Raw genomic sequence first — 25,729 nt, 5'->3', positions numbered from 1 at the left:
TTTATATTTAAAGGGATGTGAGGAGAACAGTCCTGAAAGAGTTTGAAATTAAAGCATTGTCTACAGTATATCTTTTTCTCCCACATTGGTCTGTACACACCGCTAAAAAATAATAATAATGTAGATTTCAAAACTTAGCATGGCTCACAACTTCTCAAACTTTCAGCAAACTTCTCTCCGCATTTTGGAGGAAACTCACAAGTTTTGGGACTCATTTAGTTTCTTTACATTTAAAATGACGGCACAATAGCAGAAGAAAATTCAATCTTCATTCTGGGACAGAAACGGTGATGATACGGGACATTTGATTTGATTTGACAAAAGTCAGCTGTGATACATTTTAAACAGCGAACAGACCGTCTTTTAGTCTTTTGTGTTTCTCATAATGTGTGGTGAATCAGCGCCCCCCTGACACTTAAACAAAAGTGAGGTTCATGGTAGAGCGGGCGCTGTTCACAGCCGCTCTTTATTGGGGTCACATTCAGCTGGACGGACCACCCAGCTGTAGGGGCGTTTAGGCCCATTCATGACCGTGTACCCTCAGCTTTACCGTGATGACAAACGAGGAAAAAAATAGTCATAACTCTCTCTGAGACGCAAATGACCGGTGGCACCTTCTGCTGAAAGAGGCTTCAGTTTCTCCCTGCAGCCGACCTCCAGGGTGGCGTCCCTGCAGGCTGAGTTATGGCAGACATGAAAGACACTAAACTGAATCCAGAATGCCTTCAAAGCTCTTCGCATGTAATGTTAATGTGTGAGTAGGAAGCATGACCAGAACACACAGCTTCCCTTTATCCACATCAATCTCAAAGTAGACCTATTGTTCACACGTTTAGATGAAATACCTCTTCTGACCTGCAGGGGACAGTATTACGCAGAGAGTGACGGCAGAGTTAAACGTAGGAGAACAAACCACAGAGGTGACCAGGATTTGGCACGGCTCAGCTCTAATTACACATGACATCATGCAAATGATGGTCATTAGTGCTGCTTGTTGTCAGAGCGAGTCCAACACTGTTTTTTTATATCTCCAATTGCAGCAATGTGATTTTGCCTCATGCATCTTAATTTAGTGTTTGAGTGAAAGTACAACAATATATTTAAGAGACAACATCACATAACCACAGTCTTATTATAGTCATTATAAGAACTTTAATTTATAAAGCACCTTTAAGAACAAATGTTTACAAAGTGCTCTGACAGAGAAAGCAAATATATAAAGTCAGGACATCAACAGAACAGAAATCAACAGAGAGAACAAATTAATAACAGGCAGTGTTTGTTTCCCCTTTATACATCTAGCAGCAGAGGTGCACCGCTGCTGAAATATGACCTCCACTGCTGATTCTTATTTTATTTTTATGAGAGGAGAAAGGAAATGAGAGGAGAGGTAACAGAGTGGAAGAGAGTAAAAAAAAGGACAGAGCTCCAGCTTATCTCCTCAGAAATTAACATTTTATTTCTGAGTTTTAGTTGTAAAATACTCGTGAACGGCTGCTCAAGAAACTGGGGATAGAATTAGGAGCCCAACTTTCCGACTTGAGATCATATTGGTCATCTCACGGAGGGGGGGGGGGGGGGGGGGGTGAAATATGCTTTTTTAACGTTTAGATGGTTTTTGATTCATTCATTTATTGCACTTCAACTTTTTGCTCAAATTTAACTTCAAGTCAGTCAAACATAATTTATGTAGACGGTGTTATAATTAAATTTAAAACATGAAAACCTCCTCACAGGAAGTCTCAACACACACCTTCTAGTGTCAACCTTTAGAAGAGAAAAGAGAAAGCTAACAGACACGGTGTGAGGTCTGTGCACGCCACGCAGTAATAATATTATTCACGCTTCATGTCTCTAAGCTTTCCCCTCTCGAATAAAACACCAGTTTAAAAAACAATTTGATTAACAGCGGACGCACCGTGTTTGAGCATTCAGGCCTCCGGGTTTCCTCTGAGGCTCTCCTGATGTGCGGCAGCGCTTCAGTGAGAGCCTTTAGATGTCTCTGATTGGCTCAGCTGGTTTTAGCACAAAGCTAATTGGATAAGCCTCTAATCTTCACTGCTGGATCCTAGGTGAAGGATTACACTGATGCACACAAGCAGAACTGCTGAATTAAAATACCAAACGTCCTTCACTGGTTTGGCTTCCTCGAAGATGCACTCCACTTTTCTTTCAACGCTCATTTCATTTCATTTCAAACATTTCGTATAACCCTTTAAAACCACTGAGGTTTCTCTCATTTACAGTGATGTCGAGATAGAAAAATAAAACATCAAAGACGGGATGAAAAACAACCACACACTGTGGTGAAGTGGTTTAGTAGTAGATAACTGTATTCAACATTTGATGCCATAAAGCAGTCTCTGTGTTCACTGGAAACACTGGTATGCTCTCATATCACCTCTGTTTGAAAAGAAGTTCTCATGATGTAGTAGCAGAGCAAAGAGAAGGTTGTTGAACACCCACAAAACAAGAATTCTCTCATTTTACTCTGATTGGCTGAGCTCCACTTTTAAAATTCACCAGCCATCACTGACAAAACACAGACATGTTTATATTCAGTAAAACATGAGCATGTAAAACATCATAGACCATAACTGTGATTTCATTTACAGTCGAGGGTTCTGTTATTACACGCTTCATACTCCTCTCCAAATGTTATATCTGTGAACACTACGGCTGCATTTCACACACCATTTAATTACACCAGAAACATATCGCTTTGTGCTCGTGATATTTAAGAACATGACATATATGTGTTGTCGTGGCCGAGTGGTTAAGGCGATGGACTAGAAATCCATTGGGATCTTCCCGCGCAGGTTCGAATCCTGCCGACAACGAACTATTGGCCGGCAGTATCTCAGTCTGTAGGGACTTCAGTTGGGAATCGGAGGGTTCATGTCCCGGCACGGACCAAGTCCGGAAATTGGTCTGGTAGCTGGAGAGGTGCCAGGCCACTTCCTGAGCACTGCCGAGGTGCCCACTGTGGGTAGCCCCCTCACTCTGAGACCTCTCCATTAGTGCATGTCCATCCTATGTCGGCCTATGTTTGTGTAGCATGTTAACTAGACAGAGTGTAAAAACAAATTTCCCCTTGCGAGATCAATAAAGTATAAATTATTATTATTATATTTTAAAGGATGAATTGATTACAAAATATAGTAAGTGACTTTATACCGGCTTAACAAAATCAAAATATTTCTGTGTGCTAGTTAGCATACTGATGTTAGCATAAACATCTTAAATGCTAACAAAAGCTTCATGTTTTCTGACAAAGTTGAGGAAACATTCAAAATGCTTCTTAGAGGCTTTATATGTGATTTTTTGATCCAGCAGATGTCGCCCTTGAGCACCAGCATGAAACCAAAACAACTCGCACTGCATTGTTGTGTTAGCATGCTAATGCTAGCGATCTTTATTCTGCTCGTATCTTCACACTGCATGTAAATTTACCTGAAATGAGCGTGATCTAGAAACACAGTTAAGGGTTAAACAAAGCGATGTAAACAAAGTGAAGATAGGACTCTGAAAACTCTGAAAACATCACAGACAGTGGGACTCGGGTGTTACACCCATTGTAGACAGTCATGACTCACAGAGTTATTTTCAGAGGATAAACTTGATTTCTATTATATTTAAGTGTGTCACATATAAAGACTTTAAGCACTACAGTAGGTGTGTGTGTGACTGACTCTGTTCCTGTATCTCTTCCTTTGTGTGTTTTGTGATATGCAGTCAGCCTGCTACGCTGCGTCATAGCAGAGGTCTTTGAGATCATTCAGGAACATAAACTTGTGATTAATGAATAATAGAAGAATGTACTGTTTAGGCTGCTCCAGCAGCTAGCACAGCCAGCCATTGAAAAAAAGAAGGCTAGATGTGAGTCCAAGCTAATCAGCGCCTCGTTGGCCGGGTCCACCACAGTCCTGCAGCCCTGGAGGACGGTATAATTACAATCTGCTATCTGGCTTAACGGGGCTCTGGCTCCTATAAGGCACAGTGATGACATGATTAGTGTTTTCCTGCTCATCCAGGCCGTGTGAGTGCGGATGATGACAGCTGTATGTGGTTGGGCAGCAACGCAGGAGTGTTCCCCAGCGCCTTTAAACACAACAACACCTACCACAGTGAATGCTTCTTGTGTGAGTCGCAGAAACAAGCAATCCGTCCGCATCGCCTCAATATTAAGTTGAATTTACAGCGTTTAGGTTTCAAAGGGTACATGACTTTTTCAGGGCAAATTTGGACAAATTGCTTCGTCCTGTGGAGTGATGAGAGGAGCGTGATACGAGGTTATCTTCACCACACACTGTTTAACTTTCATTTAACATAAGGCAGATAGGATCACGTTCTCTTAGTTTACGTTCTTCAGGAAGAAACCCAGGCTGTGGCCAGGATGTGAGTAAAACACAAGATAAAGCTTTTTAATGATTATAAACATCTGACTGCAGATCCTTTAGACAAACCTGCAGAAACTCTCCAATAAGTCAGATAGGTTCCCCCGAGTTTCACAACACCACTGCTAGAAATGTAAGCTCTGATAGTCCTTGTTTGCTCTATATTTTATCTCTTGCCACTTAAAAAGGAGCTTTTATTGTACATCTAACACCGATTTCCATTAAAAGAAGACCTCTGTGCTGCAGGATTCTCGTCCCTGACACCTGTAGAAATATTAAAGGGAACTTTGCACTCCATTAAACAAGAGGCCCGGTGGGCAAGCGGCAGATTCTGTCATCAGAGTAAATCCTCTAGGTGTAGGAAGGCCATCAACCAGGAAAGCTTGACTGCGGATCTGCCACGGTGTGAGTTACTGGCCCTCTCCTCTGTCCTGCAGGTGCTGGGTTATGGAGCAAGGCGCTGGTGGGGGGTCTTTGGAGGGGGGGTGGGGTTTGTAGAGAGTGAGTGATGTTCGATCTAAACAGCGTGCACAATGAAGTCTGAAGGAAATGGTTTTGGCCTGAGCTGTGTGGAAAGAGGCTGTTAACAGTGCGCTCCAATAATATTTCCATTAACGACTTCTCATTAAATTCTGTTTTCAGCTGCTAAAAGAAGCCATAAGCTCCCTGCGTTACACCCGCTCCATTTCCACTTCATACAGAAGATTAGGGCTTTTTATAATATATCGACCTCTCGATCACATAACTCTTACATTTCTCTAACTCTCGCTTTCCTGACGAGTGGATGAAATGTCTTTAAAGTGGTTTCACAGTATCAGTGCATTGGCGAGGTATTCCATCCCAGGCGAGATTTTGAGCTTGTTATTTTTAAACTCCAGAGGTTACACTGATCCATAAATCACCTGACCCACGGTGTCTAAACGCTCCAGCCCCGGCCTGCATGTCCGATGGTGGATTTATGATCTGCTGGGTGTAGCAGCGAGCTCCAGCGCGGCCTCCTCTGGGCTCACCGGCGCTCTCCTGTGCACTTGTGTACATATTTAGAAAAAAGTGTGGGGTGGCTGAGTGCTGTTCTGTGGCGGGTCAGACCACCTGAGCTATCTGTTATGATGCTGCTGCACTTCTCCAGCTGCTCAATGAGATACAGAACTAAAAGCAGAGCGCACGTCCAGATATGAATCCTTTATTGGTGGGAAGAATCAACATTAAAAGTCATAACTGTAAAGCACACAGATAACAAACTGAGATCTGATGGAGGGCTGGCTGCTGGTAGAAGCCGGTGTTGTAGACTTTTTTTTGTTTCACATTCATCTTGTGGAGCTACGTGCTTTCAACAAAGCTTGGCAAAGAGGTAAATAGCAATAAAAGGCAATTGGAGTGTACATGCATCCCTTGCCAAGTGTTAGAAAAAAGATATTCCCTACACTGAGCGTCTGGCAGCACAGCTTCGGGCGGTGATGTCATCTCCAGGTCCACAGTTTCTGGTTGTTTCACCTCCATTATGAGTGAAGGTTCAACAGTCCGGAGATCGCTTGTGGTTTCTACGCTGAGACACATTTTCCCTCGTTTGGTGTCCAGTAAAGGCCTTCAAGCTGATTGAGAAAAAAATAGAGTTATACCAACCACATGCTTCTCTGTGACGTTTCTCTAAATCTGTTAACATGAATGCCTCCTCTGTCAACATTCAGGCCTCAAAAGATGTAGATCTGACTTACTAATGGGCCCAACACTGGCAGAATGGCTTGTTGATTAAATACAGAAACTTAGAGAGAAGGGAGGATTGGAAGAAATGGTCAACTGGTGATCTCCAGGCCCATGTTTTACCCTTTTTACCCGTTTAACTGATACATTGAACACTGAACAAAAAACATGGCAAATTGTTGTAATTTCACTGCTTCCAAATTGATCAGCAAATAAAAAAAGACAAAAACTGAGAAAATCTGGAGGGACAGTTTGCCATATTTAAAGTTTATAACAACATTTCTTACAGCCCATTAGCTACCATTAGACAACTGCTTAGCCTGAAATGTATCCCCATTTTAAAACTCACATACAGTGATACAATGCTGGATGCCCAAACTAAACGTGGGCAAAGTTTCAGATCATGAGGTAAACATATGTTGGAATAATCCCAGGATAAATCTGCAGAGAGGGCAAAATGTGCTTACATACCAAGCATGGTTCCTGTGTTCAAATGGCTTTTCTTGAAGTTAGCATTAAATGAAAGTAGTGTTTATCTTATGCTGCTGTGATGCACAGAATTCAGTAATCATACTCTGTTTAAAAGAAAACAATGGAGGCTTTCAGGAAGATTAAATCTGGCTCTGCAATCAGTGCAACGTCTAGGTTTCAACAGCGAACTCTGCCATTGTGTCATGTAACTCCGATGTTGGAAACACAGCTCATTTACAGCGGAGTTCTCCCCGTGGTGTCAGGAAGAATTTGTCCTTTGCTGCGCCTGTTGTAATGTGTGTGCAAGAGGATGTATGTTTCCTGTCAATGAAGAGCGGTCGTCTTATTTCCTGTGTGGATGTTTCAAAATTTTCTACACAAACATTTTCATTGGCTCCAGAGTTGATTTTCACCACATAGAGCTTGGAAATGCCTGCCGCTGTGTTTCCTCAGCTGGTGGATAACCTCCACTCCTCTCCCATCTCTCCCTCTGCCATCCATTTCCTCCTCTCTGGTTCTTACTCGCCCATCTTTCAGCGCCTGACGGGGGCAGTCAACATGACTTTACAGTGAGCTGAAGTCAAACCGAAGCAAATATCATGGACAGAAAGGGAAAATATCTTCTTGACTAATACGCCTGTTTATCTTCTGGAGACAGTCGACCGTTTGCTGAAGCTGTGACTGGACTGTGAAGCTTTGCATCCCTCCATGTTGAGGTGACCGTGGGGCAGTCGTCATGGAAACGATGATATGAAATTAAAAAAGTTTAAGGGGCTGTGTGTAGGGTAGTCACCAAAGCAGAAAAAAAATGTGATTCTAGGGATGTTCCCAGCTGACTAGCTCCCTGTAACGCAAAATCTAATTCTAGTCTAAAGGTAAGAACAGTCAGAATGGAGCACGATTGAATTAAAATTGTCAGCAGGTAAACGATGTAATTTGGTGTGCCAAGTGTGGCTAATGTTAGCGGCGCTAGCTCTGCCAGCTGTCGGTCCTCCCTGCAGGTTAACATCCACATCCCCGTGCTAAATGTGTTGATGCATTGCTCAAGTTGATATGCCAGTTTAATGTGACACAGCCTCTATACACCCTGCTGCCCCTATAGGGTGCTATCTGTTCACTGTGCTTGTTTACATCTGGGCAGTAGAGCAGGACCATTAACAGTGCATTTGATCACATATACACAGCTCTTTTCTATTCAGCATCATGTAGTATCAAAGTACACCCCACCTTAGTGACCTTACCCTGTAAACGCCTCATTTAGTCCGCGGCCAAGAATCTGAATACGTGGCAGGTTAGAGAAGAAGAAGAAGCCAAGGGCGAGAACAACTGTGTGCGAGACTTTGAAGTTCCTGCACGCTCTGGAAACAAGGGGAGGGAATCACCTGCCATAAAGACGTGTACGTAAGCGCTGAGCTATTTGTTCTGGTGCCTGGGTGGTTATGGGTCCCCGGGGAGGGTTGGCCCCGGGCCCCTGTGAGATCACATCAGCGTGGATCAGGCAGGAGTCCACCCGGAGGTGGAACTAATGGCGCCATGTGTGTGCAGACACTTCTAAGAGCCAGATGCTGAGAAGAGAGATGTCCGTCGAGCTTTCACAACAGCTCCCCCGGAGAGAAGAGAGAGGAGTCCGGTCCGGCTTCACACGCAGGCTGGACGTTACAGTCAGTGTGTGAGGAAACATGCACAGTGATCATTTGGTTTTTATACGGTCAGGAATGCCTCCTACTACACACTCGAACAAACATTTAGTTTGTTGAGTCTACACGGACATTGTTTCCACTTTCCCTCTCACTGATGCTGCACGCGAGGTGAGAGTCTGATAAACGGGATTCAGGGGTCACGTCTATCTCTTCCATATGATCTGGTCTAGTACCTGGAGTGCGCCTTGTTATTGATGACGTCTTTGAGTTTCTGATCTGACGTCTCATTCAGAGCAGTTAATGATTACCAGCTTGTGTTTCAGCTGTAACACCAGTAACCCCCCACCTCTGCTCACAAGCATTGTTCCTGTTAATGTCAGGTCTGGACTTTGTTTTGACTTCATCTCTTCCTCCAGCAGATTAAAGAGTCATTAGATCATCTGTTGAATCAACAACAAATCTGTTGTAGTGATAAGCAGTAAAGATTAGACACAGACCTGAAGACCTGAGCTCTTATAGCCGCTCTGTGAATGTCTGGATCCACTAAAGCTCTTTTTAGTGCTGGCAGCACCCATGTTCAATACAAAACCAATGCAGTTCAGCATTTTCAAATGCCCACAGGGTCAGCTGTCTGTTGTCGCTGTGCTCGCAGCATTTTCAGGTGAAAACAGGTCAACTTTTTGGACTTCTGATACCAGCTTTGTCAGAAATAATTGCGTAGGAGAAACTAATCTGACTGCATCTCTGTAGTGGTTTTGTAGGGATGCACCGGTTCAACATCAGTACCAATATCGATCAATCATTCATAACAAGTGTTATCTGGAGACGCTTTACAAAAGAGCATATGGGATAAGATGCAGGAAGGATTTCTCCTTTGTATTCCTCTCGTTCCTGTTGTCCACACTTCCTCTCCGCTGAGGTGGAGGTCAGAGCAGGAAGTGCATGAATGAGGACGGAGGTGGTTCAGGGGGCGACACAGTCCGATGGTGGTGGCTGGACGTCAGGGATGTCGGGTGGCAGTTGTGCCAGATCACCTCGCTGATGGTTGAGGGAGCTCCGCCTACTCGAGAGCCCGGGCCGAGGCCTGTTGGGCTTCTTACAGTATCAGCAGATATCGGCCCCGCTGACAGACATCGGCACATCGGTTTATCTTTTTTGTCATATTTTTATTGTCAAACATGGGAGGAAGTGTTGCTATTGTTGGAGTCTGACATCTGAAGAAGTCATGAAACAAACATCGGAATCGGCAAGTGGCTAAATCTCAAACATAGGAATCGTATCTGCTTGGATTTTCACAATCGATGCATCTCTACGTTTTTTCTTTTTTAAAACTGCAAAACAATAAATGTCAACAGGTAGATAAGATACAAACAGCCCTAAAGCCTCCTGATTCTCAGCAGCTACAGGACCAACCAATGACTTCCTGAGTAGCAGCTTGTTTAAAGAAGAGAATCATTTGAAACTCCAGAGGTGAAAAAAGATCAACACAAGAATTGAACCGATGTATTTGAAATAAACACTGGACTTTCTTTATTGCAGTATTGTTTGTGTAAGCCTTTACGGAGTATGATGGTACTAATTGTGGGTAATTGGCAGGACACATGCATGCAGACATTGTTTACTAAGGTGCTGATGGATCCTTGCCTCTCCCCCTGTGAAATGCAGCTGCATTGAGATGCACTGACACACTCTGCTAATGGGTTCGTGTCATTAGAAGTTCTCGGTTTATCAATGTTTCCCTCAGCAGATTGAGCACAGCTTAGCTCTTTGATTGAACGTCGAGTGCTTGTTTTCCTGAGTAGAATAAATTTAAAACCTGTTGATTTACAGGCATGGCTGCTTATCGTGTGTGTGCATGCACCAGACTGTGTGGCATGTCTCGCCGTGCTCAAACTGCCTGTTGTCATTCTCTTCAGTAACCCTGGTATTTTTCTCACCATCATATTTGGGACCTTTAACACAATTAAACACAAAATAAATACACAATACAGGATGTGTGTTGTTGAGGTTATGAAGCGCTGCTACTGATTACGGCCATCACTAAACTCACTGACAGAGAGTCGACACAGCAACAGCCGGTTTGCAGTATGAATGAGATAAATCACAAATCTAAAAGCATGTCCTGATGGATGTGACCATCCTCCAGAATGTGACAATAATAAAACAACAGGAAGCCCAAGGTCACCGTGGTGAAGGTGAATCCTTGTGTTGAAGGCTGTGTGTGCAGGTATGCATTTCCTCCTGGCGAGCGCTCTGACCCGGCTCCTCCTCCTGCGACCCCGTGGATGATTGCTGTGATTGAGGCGTGTTTGATCCCCGTGTTGATGCTGAGCTTCTGATGGCCGCGCCGCTTTGATGCCACGACGAGATTGAATCTAAGCGCCCTCTGTGACACACGTACACACAGTTGACCAGATAGCGCCGTCAGACCTCGTATCTGAACAGGAGCTGGTATTTCCTTCTTCTCTCTTTGATCCCGACCATCGATTTTTTGTTGTTTTTCTCACATCCAACATCCATTTTTAAAAACCCTGTGAGGACTATAACACTCAAGGAGCAGTTTCTCTTCTCATAAAGTTTTGTTTTTTACTCCTGTTGACATCCATTCTCCCCTCCCTGAAGAACAGGATTGAAAAAATGCTTTTTTAAACTTAACAGAAAAAAGTCACTTCTTTGGAGTAAAGTTTTCTCATGTCAAACTGTTCTTGATTTTATACGACTGTTCTGTTCCCTGAATGTTTGATGTCAATCTGAGCGGGCGAGCGAGCAGCCTGATTTACGAGCAACGCTACGTTCACTGACTGATGACTAAAACAGAACCGAGCCTCTCAAACATTCAGCTCGATGAAATGATGGAAAAAAAGAAATTCAACTCAACCTACTATCAGAATAATGTCATGTTTGATTGAACCCGCTATCAAAATAATTTCAAGCTAAATAGAGCATCTAGTTAGCTTATCACAAAGACTGAAACAGAGAAACAGTCGCCTGGCTCTGCCAAATAAGTCAAAAGTTGCCGACTTGAAACCTTAGAAGTTTTACAATTTGAAACCTTTTCTGTTAATCTGTGCAGAAATGATTTTAAGGATTTCAAATATACATTTTAAATGGTACCACAGCAGGTTAAAGAGGGTGGGGGGATCTTGTGTCTTTTGTGAGCTAAATAGTTTGACGTTTACTTTGCAGCTTCTCTGGAAGCTACAGCAGCTCCTCCAGAGAGTTACAGGTTTACCCCGTAAACTGGAACAGGTTTTCTTGCTCTAAATCTCATCCTGGGTCAGCGCTGTGTTTTCCTACATTTCTGTTTCACACTCGACCCAGATCTTTCTGGTAGCTCTTTAGAGCTCCATGGACGTGCAGGAGCACAGAGGAAAAAATGGCGATAGAAAAAGTGATTGTGTGATGTGGGAACCAGGAGTGTTTGGCAGGGCTCGCCTTGTTTGCTCGGTAAACCTCCGAGGCCCGTGTTTCTTTCGCTGAGGGAAATGCCAGCATTGTTGGGCCCGCAGAGCCGTGGTTACGGGCCAGGCCGAGGCCCAGCCAGGCAGGTTGGGACAAACAACAAGATGAAGGTCAGCTAATATAGCAGTTAATTCCACTTCCTGGTCCCCATGACACCCAGGCAGGGTTTATTTGAAGATCCCAGACCCTGAAGTCACTCTGCACTTTGTTTAGGCCATGAGTGTTTTTGGTGCGAGCCAACACTTTCAGATATTAATGTGCTCGTTTGAGGAGGAAGGGAGGGCGGAGGAGAGACAGGAGAGGGACCAACAGCCCGACAGTGAAGAGGAAAACTCCAACTTCCCACTTAGATCTGTGTATATTCATATTTTGTCAATTTGTTTCTATTTCTAATGAAATCACTTTTATGCTAATGAACAACAATTCTAACTTTTCAGGCAAATCAAAGCAAAGATTATTAACTGATACTGGCCTCTTGAACGGTGGACAGACTCTGATATCAATATGTGGAGGTTTGAAAATAAACCTCCACATCTTTATATGACTTTCTGTACTTCAAAGTAAGACCTCAAACCTGGCGTTTGTGTTCTGCTGATTATTTTTGATTCAGCAGCATGAAATGTTTGATTCTCAGTCCATTCCAGTGCTGATAACGCTGTAAAAATACCTCATGACATAACATTTAGAAAACTGTCAAACAGCGTTGTTTGATCTCATGCATTATCAGCTGTGAGTTTGTAATGCAGAGAGGACAGAATATGAATCCGATGTGGGGACTGGGGTTCATAAAATAGGAAATTTGAAGTCATATAAGCATATCTTGTAAATTGCTTGTCCATGCGTTTAACTTTTATTAGAGTTGAAGTCTGGAGGGTGAAAACAGGGCGCTACTGTGAGGCTGCTGAAGGACTCTCCTTAAAGCTCAGAGACCAATGAGATCCATCCACTCCTGGGTCCTCTGGATGGCAGCGTGTGTGAATAGGCATTAAAAAGAGCTCGCTTATGAGCTGATTGTCTAACTGATCATTTAACTCAGACCTTGTGAATGCGTGGGGGGGGGGGGAATGGGTGAAAAATATAGCACACACCATCCAAAAGCCAAGTGGCTTAAAAACCTGTATGGAAATGTTAATGAGAAAAAAAAGAGGACTGACTCTCCTCTCCAGGACGGGATGGAGGCCTCTCTAGTGGGGCTTCTCCAGGATGCACAAGAAGAGCCTTTGTGCTTCAATGTAGTAAGCCAGAAATACAGCTTTTGAACCATGTGCAATGCAAGAAAGAGGCCAATGGAGAGGCAGTTTGGGGGGAGAGTGAATGAGTGAGAAAAGGGGGGGGTGGGGGTTTGGGGGACTCTGAAGTGTTAAAAGCAGAGGCTGTAGAATAATTGAGCTCTGAGTTGTGTGTCTCTGTGTGTGCATGTGCTCATATATGTTTTGTGGTAGCGTGTTTGTGCGGATGTACGTGTGTATGCCGTGGTCACCGAGCGAGCTGATATCAAGGACCTCTTTAAACTCTCCTTCCATCTCTAAAGGTGCTTCACGCTTTGTTTCATGGAGCCTCATCCCCCCACTCTGCTAAAGGCCTGACTGGCAATGACGACTGGGAGGCAAAAGGATGGAAGGTGGTGTTAAAGAAAGGACAGCTGAGCGCGTAGCCGTGCAGTCAGAAAGGGGAAAAGTAAAAAAAAAACATTTTGCAGAAGTAACTTCCAAAGTGCCAAAAATGCATCCAGATGAGAACAGATACATTCCTCTTTTGCATCGTCCTCTAACTTATTATTTTGGTATGATGTTGAAATCAAGCGACAACTGGTGTGAGAAGCAAGTCTCTCAATAACGGCGTATAACCAGAATTTCCCTTTTTGGGATTTATAAAGTAGTGTGTGGTTCCCGTGTTGTGCTTCCCAAAGCTGTTAAATGATAGATTTTTGTAAGCATGAGTTTCTTGTATGGGGTGGCTGTGGCTCAGTTGGTAAGGTCGGTTGTCTCTCAACTGGAAGGTTGGGGGTTTGATCCCCAGCTCCTGCAGCAACATGTCCGATGTGTCCTTGCACAAGACACTTAACCCCAAGTTGCTCCCGCTGCTTCGTCAGTGGTGTATGAATGGATCAGCCTAAGTCAGACTAAAAATGTCTTATTCAAGCATTTTACCATAATTTGTTTATTTGGGCTGATTTGACTGCAGAGACCTGCACATGTCACATTGATGCAAGATGTTGTTACTGACACATTGGCAGTTTGTAGATGTATGGTACTGACTCAAAGACACAATCAGGACACATTTCTGAGGTTTATGTTGACAGCATTGATTATTGTTTATATCATATGTTTAAGGTAAACTTGATACACATTTACATATGTTGAAATTTGATTTGCATTTGTAACTTCTTGCAGAGTTAATAGGGGGGTTGGGAAAACATTTAGTCGTCTGCTGAAATCACAGTGTGATAATGTTCTCGTTTATTCAGGCGCTCAGGAGCAACCAAACAGCATCTGTGATTCTGCTCCAGTATGACAGAGGGTTGAGAAGAAGAAGCAGGGGGTTCAGCGGGTTTATTTATGAAAATGAGCACGATTGCTTCTAGTTTTTCAGGCTCAAAGAGGAGGAAGTAAAAGTTTTAACGGTTAAAATCAGAGTTAATAGTTGAAATGTTTGAACAACGCTGACTAAGTGATCCAGGGTTCGTCTGTGAATAGAGATTATTGAAATGTTGGTGCTAAAGTTCAGGCTGCAGGCAAATGCTAATAAGTTTCTGTGATCCCTTCTGGTGTTCCTCCTTCAAAACAGCTAATCCACTTCTAATTCACAGCTAATTCAGCTCTCAGCGCGCTGACCAAACTCATTTACGTAGACGTCAACAATTAGTCTCCTCCCAGTGTGATAAAACACCATTTATTATCGCTGAAACATTGTTTGTTTACACAGGAGTTAATTAATTTATTGTCAATATACATTAAAGTCAGCTTATCAGATTGGTACATTGAGCTCCATGGGGGCTGTTGATGGGGGGCTATGCATGATATTAGGCCGTCTGTGTTGCTTCCTGTCCCATCAGGGTGTTCATTTGTAGTGTTAGCTTTAAAGGAGCAGTATGTAACTCTGACACCTAGTGTTTAAAATGGGTACTGCAATCCAAATTCAATTCCGCCCCCTCCTCACCCCTCCTCACACAGGTCACCATGTGGTGGACACTGAAGCTTCAGTGTTTATCCAGCTCTGCATGGGTCTGTAAACCTTTCTGTGTTCTAACCTCTCTCCATTTTTCAAAAGCATCTCCAATATTGATCCTAGTTTGAGCACGTTTCTGCTCGTGGAGCTTATTAGAAACATGCAGAGGCTTTTTAGGTCGGGTACAATCACTTCTATCTGAACCACTTCTCTTGACCGCTTCCATCGCTGCAACACCTGTTGACCTGATAACTGCTCTCATATCTGGCAAACCGAGGGGCGTCCAAAATGGCCGTGTGGGGGGGGTCTTAAAACCGCCTACCTTCTCTGGTCCAAACAAATCCAGAGCATTCAGGAGCAGAATCTAAAGTTAGAAGGAGGACATACTGGCTGCTGCATTGTTGTCAGAGAAGCCAGCACTTCAACATGTTTCCTTAATGATCAGATAGTAAGATACCTTTATCATCTCACTCTCTACACATCTCACTGATCGGACCTTTAATTTGATTTAGTCGTCTCATATCTCATAATTACTTTTAGTTTATCGTTTACTGAAATACATCTTGTTTTCTTTTGTTACCTTTCCTTTTATCCATTTAGAACAATACAAGTATGAATTTTGATGAACATAAATAATTTATCTCCTCTTGTTTTATAGACTTTGACCTTTTTGTTGAGCAATAGAGTAAACTGGTATTATCAAGTAACGAGTATTTCTTAACCAAATCAATACTGTTGAATAAGCTACAATCAATGTTTTGACTTTGTCCTTAGATTTCTGTATTTCTGGTTTGCGACCTCGTGTTTCTGTTTTGGACAGTTTTATTAAGACACTTTTTGAGAGGATGTAAAGCAGTCCTGCTTAGCGGTTACTTGGTTTGAAAACTTGAGGCCACTTGGGTTTAAAGACCTCGGAGTGTACTACATGTTTCCCGACAGAGTTTTGAAACACAGCTAAACGCTTGGAAGTCCCAAAAAGCCTCCTGTGAAGTTGTTTCAACATTTCAAGCAGCCACAGGGGTCTCGTAACACCCACTGCTGAGCTTTCAGGGGGGCAAGAAACAATAAGGAAAAGGCAATAAATCCAAGTCCAGCCAATGATTTTACGGGCTCAATCTGACAAAGACATCAGGGTCGTTTCCATCATTCATGATTTATGTGATGGGAGCTTAAGCCATGTCACTCAGCCGCTCGCTGTTTCCATTTCCTGGCAGCTGTCTGCACAGCGGACACTCAAAGGTTAGAGAGCCACCCTGCCACCAAAGAGAGGACACCCTCAGCGTGTCGCATCATCTGCACCGCCCCATCTCACTCTGTTTTCCGAGGAGTTTTCTCGTTGTTAACAGGCAGACAATGGCAGCAGTCTGACGGGGGGATTCATCCGTGTGGAAAGTTCCAAAGCCGGCTCTACAGATGGAAACCTGACCTCTGCATTCAGGTCGCTCTGTGTAGTACCAACGCCAAAAAATTGGGGCTCGGATCATGTCTGTGTGTTTGTTGTTCCAGCTTCCTCTTCACTCACACTGAGAGGGAAAATCACACACGCCCAGATCTCTTTTCAGCTCTCCCATCCTCCCAAATCATGAGAGAAATGATGAGAGTCCTGGAGTCAACTCGAACAACAATCTGACTCGAGCCAGAGCGCCATGTAAACAATATTTTTGATATTTTAATGATCGATAGTGTTGAAAGTACTAAAACTCTTTAAAAACATACAGCCAAACTCCTGCACACTGTCTAAATTGCACATTGATTATGGCAACATTTTGGTTCAGAACATTGCCAGAGTTCTTTTGCCATTCAGACAGCGTGCAGTTTGAAGAATTTCCCTTCAATTTGTGATAACTAAAAACATGAAATCAGACAGGGTTGGGTGCCAAGGACTCTTATTTTTGTTTCCATGTTATTATTATTTGAAAGATAGTTTTTGGGCAATTTGTGCCTTTACTAGATTGGACGGCTGAAGAGAGACAGGAACAACAGGGAGGGGAGAGTGGTGGGATGACATGCAGAAAAGTGCAGAGGTCGGTCCCGAACCCACAGCCGCTGCAACAAGAACCTCAACCTCCGAACATTGGGTGCACGGGTAAAACCACCAACCACCTGGCAATCCGCGCTCCAAAGGTCAAGATCATTTAACAGTGACTGTGACCATGCAGTTTAGTCTATAAAAAAAAGGACATAAATTTGTTATATTTATCAAAAAACATATTTTTATTGTCCTAAATGGCTGTGGATAAAAGAACCCTCCCCCCACAGGACGTTTTAGACACCCCTCGGTTTGCCAGGTAGACAGCAAATAAACAAGAGAACTGGTTCAGATAGATCTGATTCTATGGCACAACCACCAGACCAACCAGCGCCCCGATGTTTGATTTTTATTATAGTATCGAATCTAAATTTCAAAATTTTTGTATGGTGACGACACGACCAGAGCGATATCAAAGTTTGTGTTCATACCCACAAATCATCTTTATCATATCGACATCTGACATCAAAGTACCACATATATGTCACGGTCTCATTTTGAATCTTCTCCCCTCACTCACGTCCTCTTTGGTGTTCATCCTGGCGCTCTCATATTAATGGAGAACACAGCTTAAACACTCAGCAGTTTCCTCGTGATTGGTCGGCCCCTCTGGAGTGTTTTGCGCCCGGCGTTGTGGGAGCGGTATATCATTCCCTCGTTCTCGTGCGGAGACAGATGGACGCTCACTCAGAGCACGCTCACAATTCTGTGTTTTTGTTTTGAACTCTCACAGGAATAAGTGGAGGTATGCAGCGATGCCAAAAACCTGCCAGCTACGACAATAACATCTGCGCCGTGGATTACATCCCGCACCTTCAGTCATATGTCTGCAGCAGAGCAAATCTGATTGGCTGTGAAGTTTGTAGAAAAGCACAAAACCCAAAACTATTGACAATGCGAGCTGTAGGACGTGTTTGGAGTTCTTTGGGAGAATCTCCTGTTAATTTATCTACAACTCATTTTAACTAATGGCCTTTGCCTTTTTAACTTTAAATACATCACACTCTCTGAAGTTTAAAAGTTTCTTAATTACTTTAATATCAGCATAACAACTGGCGATGCACCCATCCAATTTTTTCAGTTCCGATCCGATTCCGATCCACATGTACTGATTCTGATATTTTTATTATCATAAATAATAATGTTGTTATTGATGTTGGTATTATGTGTGAGGCTAAACAAAGCTGCAGTAAACCTGGCATCGCATTGCACTGGCTGCATGTACAAACAGGAAGTAGCAACAACTGTCAGGTTTTCAAAATAAATCTTTTCAGAGTTGTACTTTGGATAATACAAAAGGAGCTGTTCCTTCTCGTCTGAACGTCGTCATTGAGACCATTTGTGGGCACTCACAGTTCAGTCTGAATGTCTTCAGAGTGTAAACATGTCATTCCAGCTGTGATCATCCACAGGTTGTTTTTTTTTTTTTTTTCAAACAGCTTTATTTCAGATGAATTAATCTTCAGTTCTATCGGGCTGTTCAAATATCCAAACACAGATCAACACTTCTCATGACAGCCGTCTACAATTCAATGCAAAAAAAAGTAAAAAAAGAAAAAGAAAAGATCAAAACATAAAAACCACGTAAGCCACATCGATTCATGTGTCATTAAATATATTCATTTGTGATAAACATAATATATTAGTATTACAGGACATTACACAACCTTTGTGTTGCTATGGACACCGCTGAACAACATTTACAAGCTGATGGAGGAACAGAAAATTAATCAGACGGGATCTGTCTGAGGGCAGGAGTACCAAAAACCTGTGTGTGTGTGTGTGTGTGTGTGTGTGTGTGTGTGTGTGTGTGTGTGTGTGTGTGTGTGTGTGTGTGTGTGTGTGTGTGTGTGTGTGTGTGTGTGTGTGTGTGTGTGTGTGTGTGTGTGCACGAAATACAGTGTGATGCACCGAGTACTGAGGTGTCCCTCGTAGTTAAGTGTGTTTGTATGACTGAGTGTAAGTCAGAATCAGTCTCTCTCTCTCTCTCTCTCTCTCTCTCTCTCTCTCTCCCTCCCTCTCTCTCTCTCTCTGACATTTATTTGTTTTTCCATTCATTAAGCCTCTAGTGTTTAAAAACTCTGGTTTAGTTCACATGGAAAAAGCTCTAGTTAATGTTTTTTTAAACACAAAATAAAAAGTAATAATACTATACAGCTATATAACATGTCGACAGTCGGTCTGTTCGTCGGGCGCCAAGTCTTTATCGTGGCCCTCAAAAACGTTTTGACTCGGCATGCCGAAAGCACTGTACAATAAACGTGTGATATTCTATCACTCCACAGGTTATTTTCCCACAACACTGAACACTGTATACAAAGTAAAAGTGTACATAATTCACAATCATGGTTAGCTATCAGTCAGCTACAGTAAGTAGTGAGCATGCATCAGTTCAGTGGTATGAGGACTGTTGATAGGTCCATGTTTTCTGTTTTCTTCTTCACTCTTTTACTTTGAAATCCAACTTAAAAGGTTTTCTTTATTCAAAAATAAAATCCCAAGTCGTAGCTGTAAAAGAAAAAAACATCATTGAGGCAGAAATGACTCAACGTTGAGAGTTTTATTTGCATCATGTGGCGGCGATGACGGGATCTTCTTTGTTTTGGGACGCCTCTCTAAAACATATCTCATATGTTCTTAAAGTTCTAACTAGTGAAGATAAGTGCATGGTTGACATGTCTACTCTACTCTCATCACCTAAAAATAATGTCTATGTATGCACGTATGGTTACTTTACATTGCAGAGGTCACAACCACAACATACCGTCGATACACCAATAAGCGCCGAGCAAAGAACATGAAATGTGATCGCTACACAGAATGAGCTGACGATCATTATGGCAGTTTTCTTTTTCTCACTGAGGTAACACTTGGATATGAGCCGGGAGCTCAGGGACAAAAATTGCACCCATTATGTTTATGAATATTTTCTCAGCTCTGCTCTCGAGCTTAAATATGTTTGGAGCCTCTAAAGGGCACATGAGCAGAGAAACATGAACATTTCTGATTCTGGTGCGCACCATTAACTCTTTCATGCTCAAGGGATAGTTTCTGGTGAGCACCAAAGTCTAGAAAGTGAATCCAAAACGCGCTCACCCTCAGTAAAGCGGGCTACACACCGCAAGATAATCGGTCATATCACTGTCTTCCTGGTTGCAAATCATATAAGCTAGGAAACCTGACAAAACAGAATCACTGAAAAGACACAAAGAAGTGAAGAAGTTCCTTTTTCAGAGAACACGAGTTATTAATTTCTGTCAGGACCTAAACACATTTTCAACAAGAAATCTTAAAAAGTGAATGTGGAGGAAATGACCAACCCTGCCTTTCAGCAAAGTCACAGAGAAAAGGAAAACATTAACTTTAACTTTAGGCTGAACCTTCAACAGAACTCATGTTGAACAGACGTCTGCTGAGTAAAGGAGAAGAAGCTCAAACGTCGTCTCAGATTTAAATATGCACTGACGTCCGTTCAGGTTTTCACAATGAATTGTCCTGTGATTGACTGATCCAGTGGGAAGCAGGAATCTTTATGTTTCTATGATTTGCAACCTCAAACACGGCAATACAACTAAATAACCTCGATCGAGCCTCCCGTCTGGAGCGCTACGGGACAGAAAAGTGTCCGCCATTTGAATATGATGAACGCTATGAAGTGCCAACACATTGGTAACGTTTTTCTCTTAAAATACAAAAAGGGTCAAAAGTAGGTGCAATGCTCCTTAAATCAACTCAACATGGGACTGTAAAAAAAAAAATCAAAAGGCATCATGGGTAACAGAGTCAGGATATGACATATCTGTGACATTAGGTGCAAACTCTGCAATTAAACAACAAAACAAACCTTGAAACGACAAAACGACCGTGGAATGAGCTCCTTCACAAAAGTTCCTAAAAAAAAAAGACTAAACTCTTCGCTCCGTCTCAGAGCAGCAGCACTCAGTCCTTCCCCTTCTCTCCGAATATTCACCTGTGTCTTTCTATGTCATACTCTCCAGTTTATTTTTTTTTCATTCATCCTCTCCTTCGTGCATTCATCCCGGCTGAGACATTTTTTTTTGCCTCCACTTCCGCCTCCATCGCCCTCCCTCCTCTAAAGCCACTTTTAGCACTTCCCCCTCTTGTCACGCTGTTGGAACTTCCTCAGCCGGCGACCCCACAGGTCCTTCCAAGGGATGAGCAGGCTCCCCTTGTCTGCCACCACGCCGCTCTGTCCGGGGGAGTCATCGTCCGTGCCGAGGAGGAGGTACTTCCTCCCGGGTTTGATCTTCGGGCATTTGCACGCCACGTCTTTGGCGCGCACCCACAGCAGCTGGTCGCCGCGGCGTATGCGGTTGTCACCTTGTTTGTAGACAGAAATTATGTTGACGGTGAACTTCCACCACTCGCCCGACTTGTCGCCTTTTAGAACGTGAACTTGGACAGCTGGTGGAGGAGAAGAGAAAAGCCAGGATTAGATCAACTTCATGAAACAAGTATTAATATCCTGACCTGACAATGGACACAGAAATGGAATTTACATTACTAAAGAAAACAGCCATGTTAAAATGTGTTTGAGGGGCGCTGGTGGTGCAGTGGTTAGTGCGCGCGCCCCATGTATGGAGGCTATGGCCTTCCAAGTAGGCGGCCCAGGTTCGAATCCAGCCTGTGGTTCCTTTCCCGCATGTCGTTCCCCACTCTCTCTCCCCCTGATTTCCGACTCTATCCACTGTCCTATTTCTCCATTAGAGGCACAAAAGGCACAAAAAATAAATCTTAAAAAATAGGCAACAAAAATGTGTTTGAATTTATACATTTGGAACCTAGAAGAAGCTGAATATTCGTATTTTCCATCCAATGAAAAATAGCCAAATAAGAATTTTTTAGCAAAATGTCACATCTGCTAACAATATAACTTCTGAAACAGTCGGTCTAAAAGGTGCTCTCTGACCATGAGAACACCACTTGAAACAGAGATTTTCATACCAGAGAATGACTAAAGCGCTCTTTGCAGACGGTCCCCTACACAGATCCTCTGTCAGACCAAGCATCTATTACTTCATCACAACGAGCACAACGAGAAGCTGACAGCCCGACAGCGAAGGAGCTAATCTGTGCTTAAAGTGAAGTACTTTACCCGCTGGGTTTAGTTAGGAATGTGCTATTAATGTTTGAGTGTGTGTGAGGGGCGGGGGGGTTCAATGAGAGTTGGAAGAAGTAATGGAATGTGGAGAACATCGGATTAGATGATGGAAAACAAGATCTAACATTTCCTTGTATCAAAGGTGCCATTGATATCATAAAACAGGTTCGTAAGGGAGGAATAAATCCATCAAAAACTGCAAGCAATCATCTGAACACTGTCTAAATTGCACTAATACTAAAGCAACATAAATGCAATTTAGACGGTTTGCAGGTATTTGCTTGCAATTTTTGACAACTGAAAACAATGAATTACCCAATATTTGGTGTCCAGGAATTCTATTTTTGTTGCTGTGGTATCAAAACAGGCATTAATATTGATTTTGACTCGTATCATGTCAAAGTTAAAAATTCTGGAATCATGACATACCTGAAAACAAATTTCTATCAGCTTTCTTTTCTTTCTAAAATTATTTAAAGCTTTATCAATTAGTATCAAAAAAATTTGTTTTTTTGTTGGACACACAAGATAAAATATCACGGGGGCAAGACAAGGCATGTAGATATTAAAAAGAAGAGGCCCAAGAATGGATCCTTGGGGAACACCACATAATAATTTTACACTTTTTCTGTCAACAAGTGAGTTAAGTGTTGACATTGGACTGAAAATATTCAATCTGACTTGGATCCTTTCTTTCTTATAGGGGGCGGGCTTTGTAAAGATAAAATCCATAATGTTTCTCCTCCATTTAAACAGCTAGGTAGGTTGGCCTTGCTCTTCCTTTCTGGCAGCATATGATCACTTTAGGTGATCTTCAATCATCTATTCCTGCCAATAAAGAAGAGAACCAGAGGAGTGGGCTGTTAGAGGATGTGTGTCAATGCATGGTGAGCAAATTGAACACAATTTCAGAAGAAAGACGGTTTGTTGGGTTGAGTAGAGCGAGCTCTCACAGCCCTGCCATTCATCTCAGCCCTCTCCTTCATCCAGACACAAAAAGGGTGTGTGAGGAGGGGGGGGAGAGGGGGCACTATTTGTCTTCCCAGCCACAGAAAAAAGTTCCAGGAGAATCGGGATGTGTTTCCGACCTCATGAGCTATCCGGGTTTTTTGCTCCCAGAGCCCCGTCCAACTCCACAGCGTGAGAATCCGGCGGAGATATCGCGCTCCTCTCCAGGCCATGGAGACTCGGTTACAGCGTCCAGCCCTTTCATTCTCAAGTGTGTTCTCAGTCTGTGCAGTGTATTTAAACACACACAGATCCACACATCTTCTGCCACTTAGTGTAAGCTAAATAGACAACAGAGAGAGACTGGGAGCACAGGGTCAAACCATCGATTACAAAACAGTGTGAGTTGACACTGTTTGGGGAGACAGACAGTGTGAGATGATCCTGCTCTCGCACAAAGACTGCCAACCGAGCCTCCCTCACAGCCAAACCTCCAGCTGGGTTTATCTTCTTTGGGCAGTGTGCTGAGGCTTGACACGGCATGCCACCAACAAGCAAGGGCTAATGAAATTAGAGCTTGGTTAATTACCGCACAGAGGCCCCTGTCCCCGCTGGTTATCAGCTGAGTGAATGATCAGGGACCTGTTACCCTCGGGTGAGCACAGAGGGGGTGTTCAGGGAGGCCGTGGGGGACCCTGCCTTTGAGCACTATCCCGGAGCGTCGGTAAACACGCGGCCCTTTGATTCATTGTCCTCCCGGGTGCAAAGAGAGGGAGGGTGCGTGTGTGCAGAGGAGGGTGTCAGGCTAGAATATAATCCCTTTGTGTCCGCCGTCTCCGTAGCGACGGCAGTGATGAAAAACAAAAATTGAATAAACAAAACATATTTCTTTCTCTCCGGGGGTGGCAATCCGTCACCGTCTGACTAATTTAGCACCTGTTTGTGCGCAGAGGAATGCTCGGTTGTCTTCAGAGCGCACAACTGTGTTTAAACAGAGGGCCCCTTCCCGTGACCCCCGGGGGCCTGCAGCAGCACTCACACATGGGGGGGTTGTGGCCCCTGAAGAACAGAGAAGAAGCCCCTCAAAAGCAAGCGACAGGCCTGAGAAATGAATTAAAGTGAGGCGGAGGGAATGCATGCTACTTGGTGATGCCTGCCATGCAGAGGTTCATCTGCTTCCAGACTTTTTTTATAGGAACTTCAGAGGAAAGCAACAGGAACCGCTCGCTCTGCTTCGAACCAGCCTGACTGATTTATAGACGCGGGGCCGCCTCAGCTGTGATGATTAAGATCTAAATCAGGGGGAAATATGAATAACTGCCGCTTTTGGCTGCCGAGCAAAACACAACAAATGGCCTGAATTACGGTCTGCTCAGCTGTGAGCGGGAATGAGAATTATTTGGCCATTTTTCAGTTGGATGCCATTTAGAGAACAGAAAGACAGAGTTTCACCAATGTGGTGGTTTTGAATGGGAAACCAGTAAGTCGTCTTTGAAAGAAATCAACATCATTATAGAGAAGTATTATAACCGAACCAAGAACGATGAACTTTAAAGACAACTGGTGGATAAATCCCTCCATCTTGCCTGAGTTCACAGTCGTGTTTTTGAAGAGGTTTCAAAAGAAGTTCTTACTTTTGAGGCATTTTTGTGTTGATTAAATTGCTGGAGGAAATGAATATTGCAAAAATATTTAGCAGCTGGGTTGAGTGTTCTTAGTAACTTTACCAAAACTTCTCTGTATAACATAAGTTCTAACAAAAGGCGTTTTTGGACCGCAGGAACTTCTTCATAGTTCTAGGAACTGTTGGAACCCTCCTCCTTTTTTATTCATTCTGCACCACGGGAACTGTTCATGATTTTAGTTCCTAGAACCCCGTTTAGAGGAACCTTTTTAGCTCCTGCTTCAGAGTAGGTACCATGGCAGTGGGAATGCAGACAGAATAAAAGTCCCCATGATGTCTCAGGGAACTCCACAGTGGATAGTTCCTCTTAAAGACCCCAGAACTGTTTGTTCCGAAAACACCTCTAATGTACTTTATTTGTAGAAGAAGAATTGCACCATGTACAATGTCTGTCCTTTTCACCCCTTACATTTCCAGACGAACTTGTTACCTTAGCTTAAATGCATCACACATTAGTTAAAAGAGAGAAAGAAAACACCTGTACCAATCTGATCCAATCAGCTGAATCAGCAAATAAAATCAGCAATTAGCCTAGATGGAGAGTTGGCTGGCGGTCATTTGTCTAGAAAAAGTCCAGTTTTCTCCGTTCAGACATCAGAAAATTTCACTCTGGAGAATAAGACCTGTGTTTTTTTTGTCAGCTTGGTGTGAATGAACAGAAAGATGTGTTTTTTGATTGCTCTGTATTAGCAGACGATGCCTCAGGCTGTGTAAGTAAGCCATCACAGCACCAGATGAATTGAGACGTTTGACCTTTTGACTTCTGGTGACGGCTGGCGGCAGACACTCCTGAATATCAGACTCACTCACCGTAATCTTTTTTACAGTATTTCTTCATGGTGATCTTCATCTTTCCCTTGGAGGCTTTGCAGTGAGATTCACAATCTGAAAACATAAAGGGGAGAGGGAGAGGGAGAGAGAGCTCAATTAGATAACACATTTCATCCTGTCATACTGAAAACCCTTTTATAAAAATGGTGTTGCAGCATCATCAGCTGGATGGACTTAAATGTGGTCTCTTGCATCATGTTATTTGTCCCCCAAGGGGTTTTAAAGATGTGTCCAAAGTGTCACAGTGAGAAAAAGTACAGCCAACACAGATCCTCC

The 25,729-nt window shown here is 43.2% G+C and overlaps 2 protein-coding genes and 1 non-coding gene across 3 annotated transcripts in view; 1 reads left to right on the top strand and 2 right to left on the bottom strand.

Annotated features, from left to right (window-relative positions):
- Positions 1-25,729, bottom strand: part of hmox1a (heme oxygenase 1a) — a 149,370-nt gene that overhangs the window by 41,369 nt on the left and 82,272 nt on the right. The window lies entirely within an intron of this gene.
- Positions 2,759-2,840, top strand: trnas-aga (transfer RNA serine (anticodon AGA)). The gene has a single exon. It is a non-coding gene; the product is annotated as a tRNA-Ser (tRNA).
- Positions 20,941-25,729, bottom strand: part of ntn1b (netrin 1b) — a 35,310-nt gene continuing 30,521 nt past the window's right edge. Inside the window, exons 6-7 of the mRNA XM_061026897.1 lie at positions 25,433-25,507; positions 20,941-21,293 (exon numbers count right to left, since the gene is read on the bottom strand). Of these exons, the coding sequence (XP_060882880.1) occupies positions 20,974-21,293; positions 25,433-25,507 (395 nt within the window). The 3' untranslated portion in view covers positions 20,941-20,973. The remainder of the gene's footprint in view (positions 21,294-25,432; positions 25,508-25,729) is intronic.

This window comes from Labrus mixtus, chromosome 20 (genome assembly GCF_963584025.1).
Source record: "Labrus mixtus chromosome 20, fLabMix1.1, whole genome shotgun sequence".
In the NCBI taxonomy this organism is placed as follows: Eukaryota; Metazoa; Chordata; class Actinopteri; order Labriformes; family Labridae; genus Labrus; species Labrus mixtus.
Note: the sequence above shows the minus strand (reverse complement) of the source record. Positions and strands in the feature narration are given on the sequence as shown.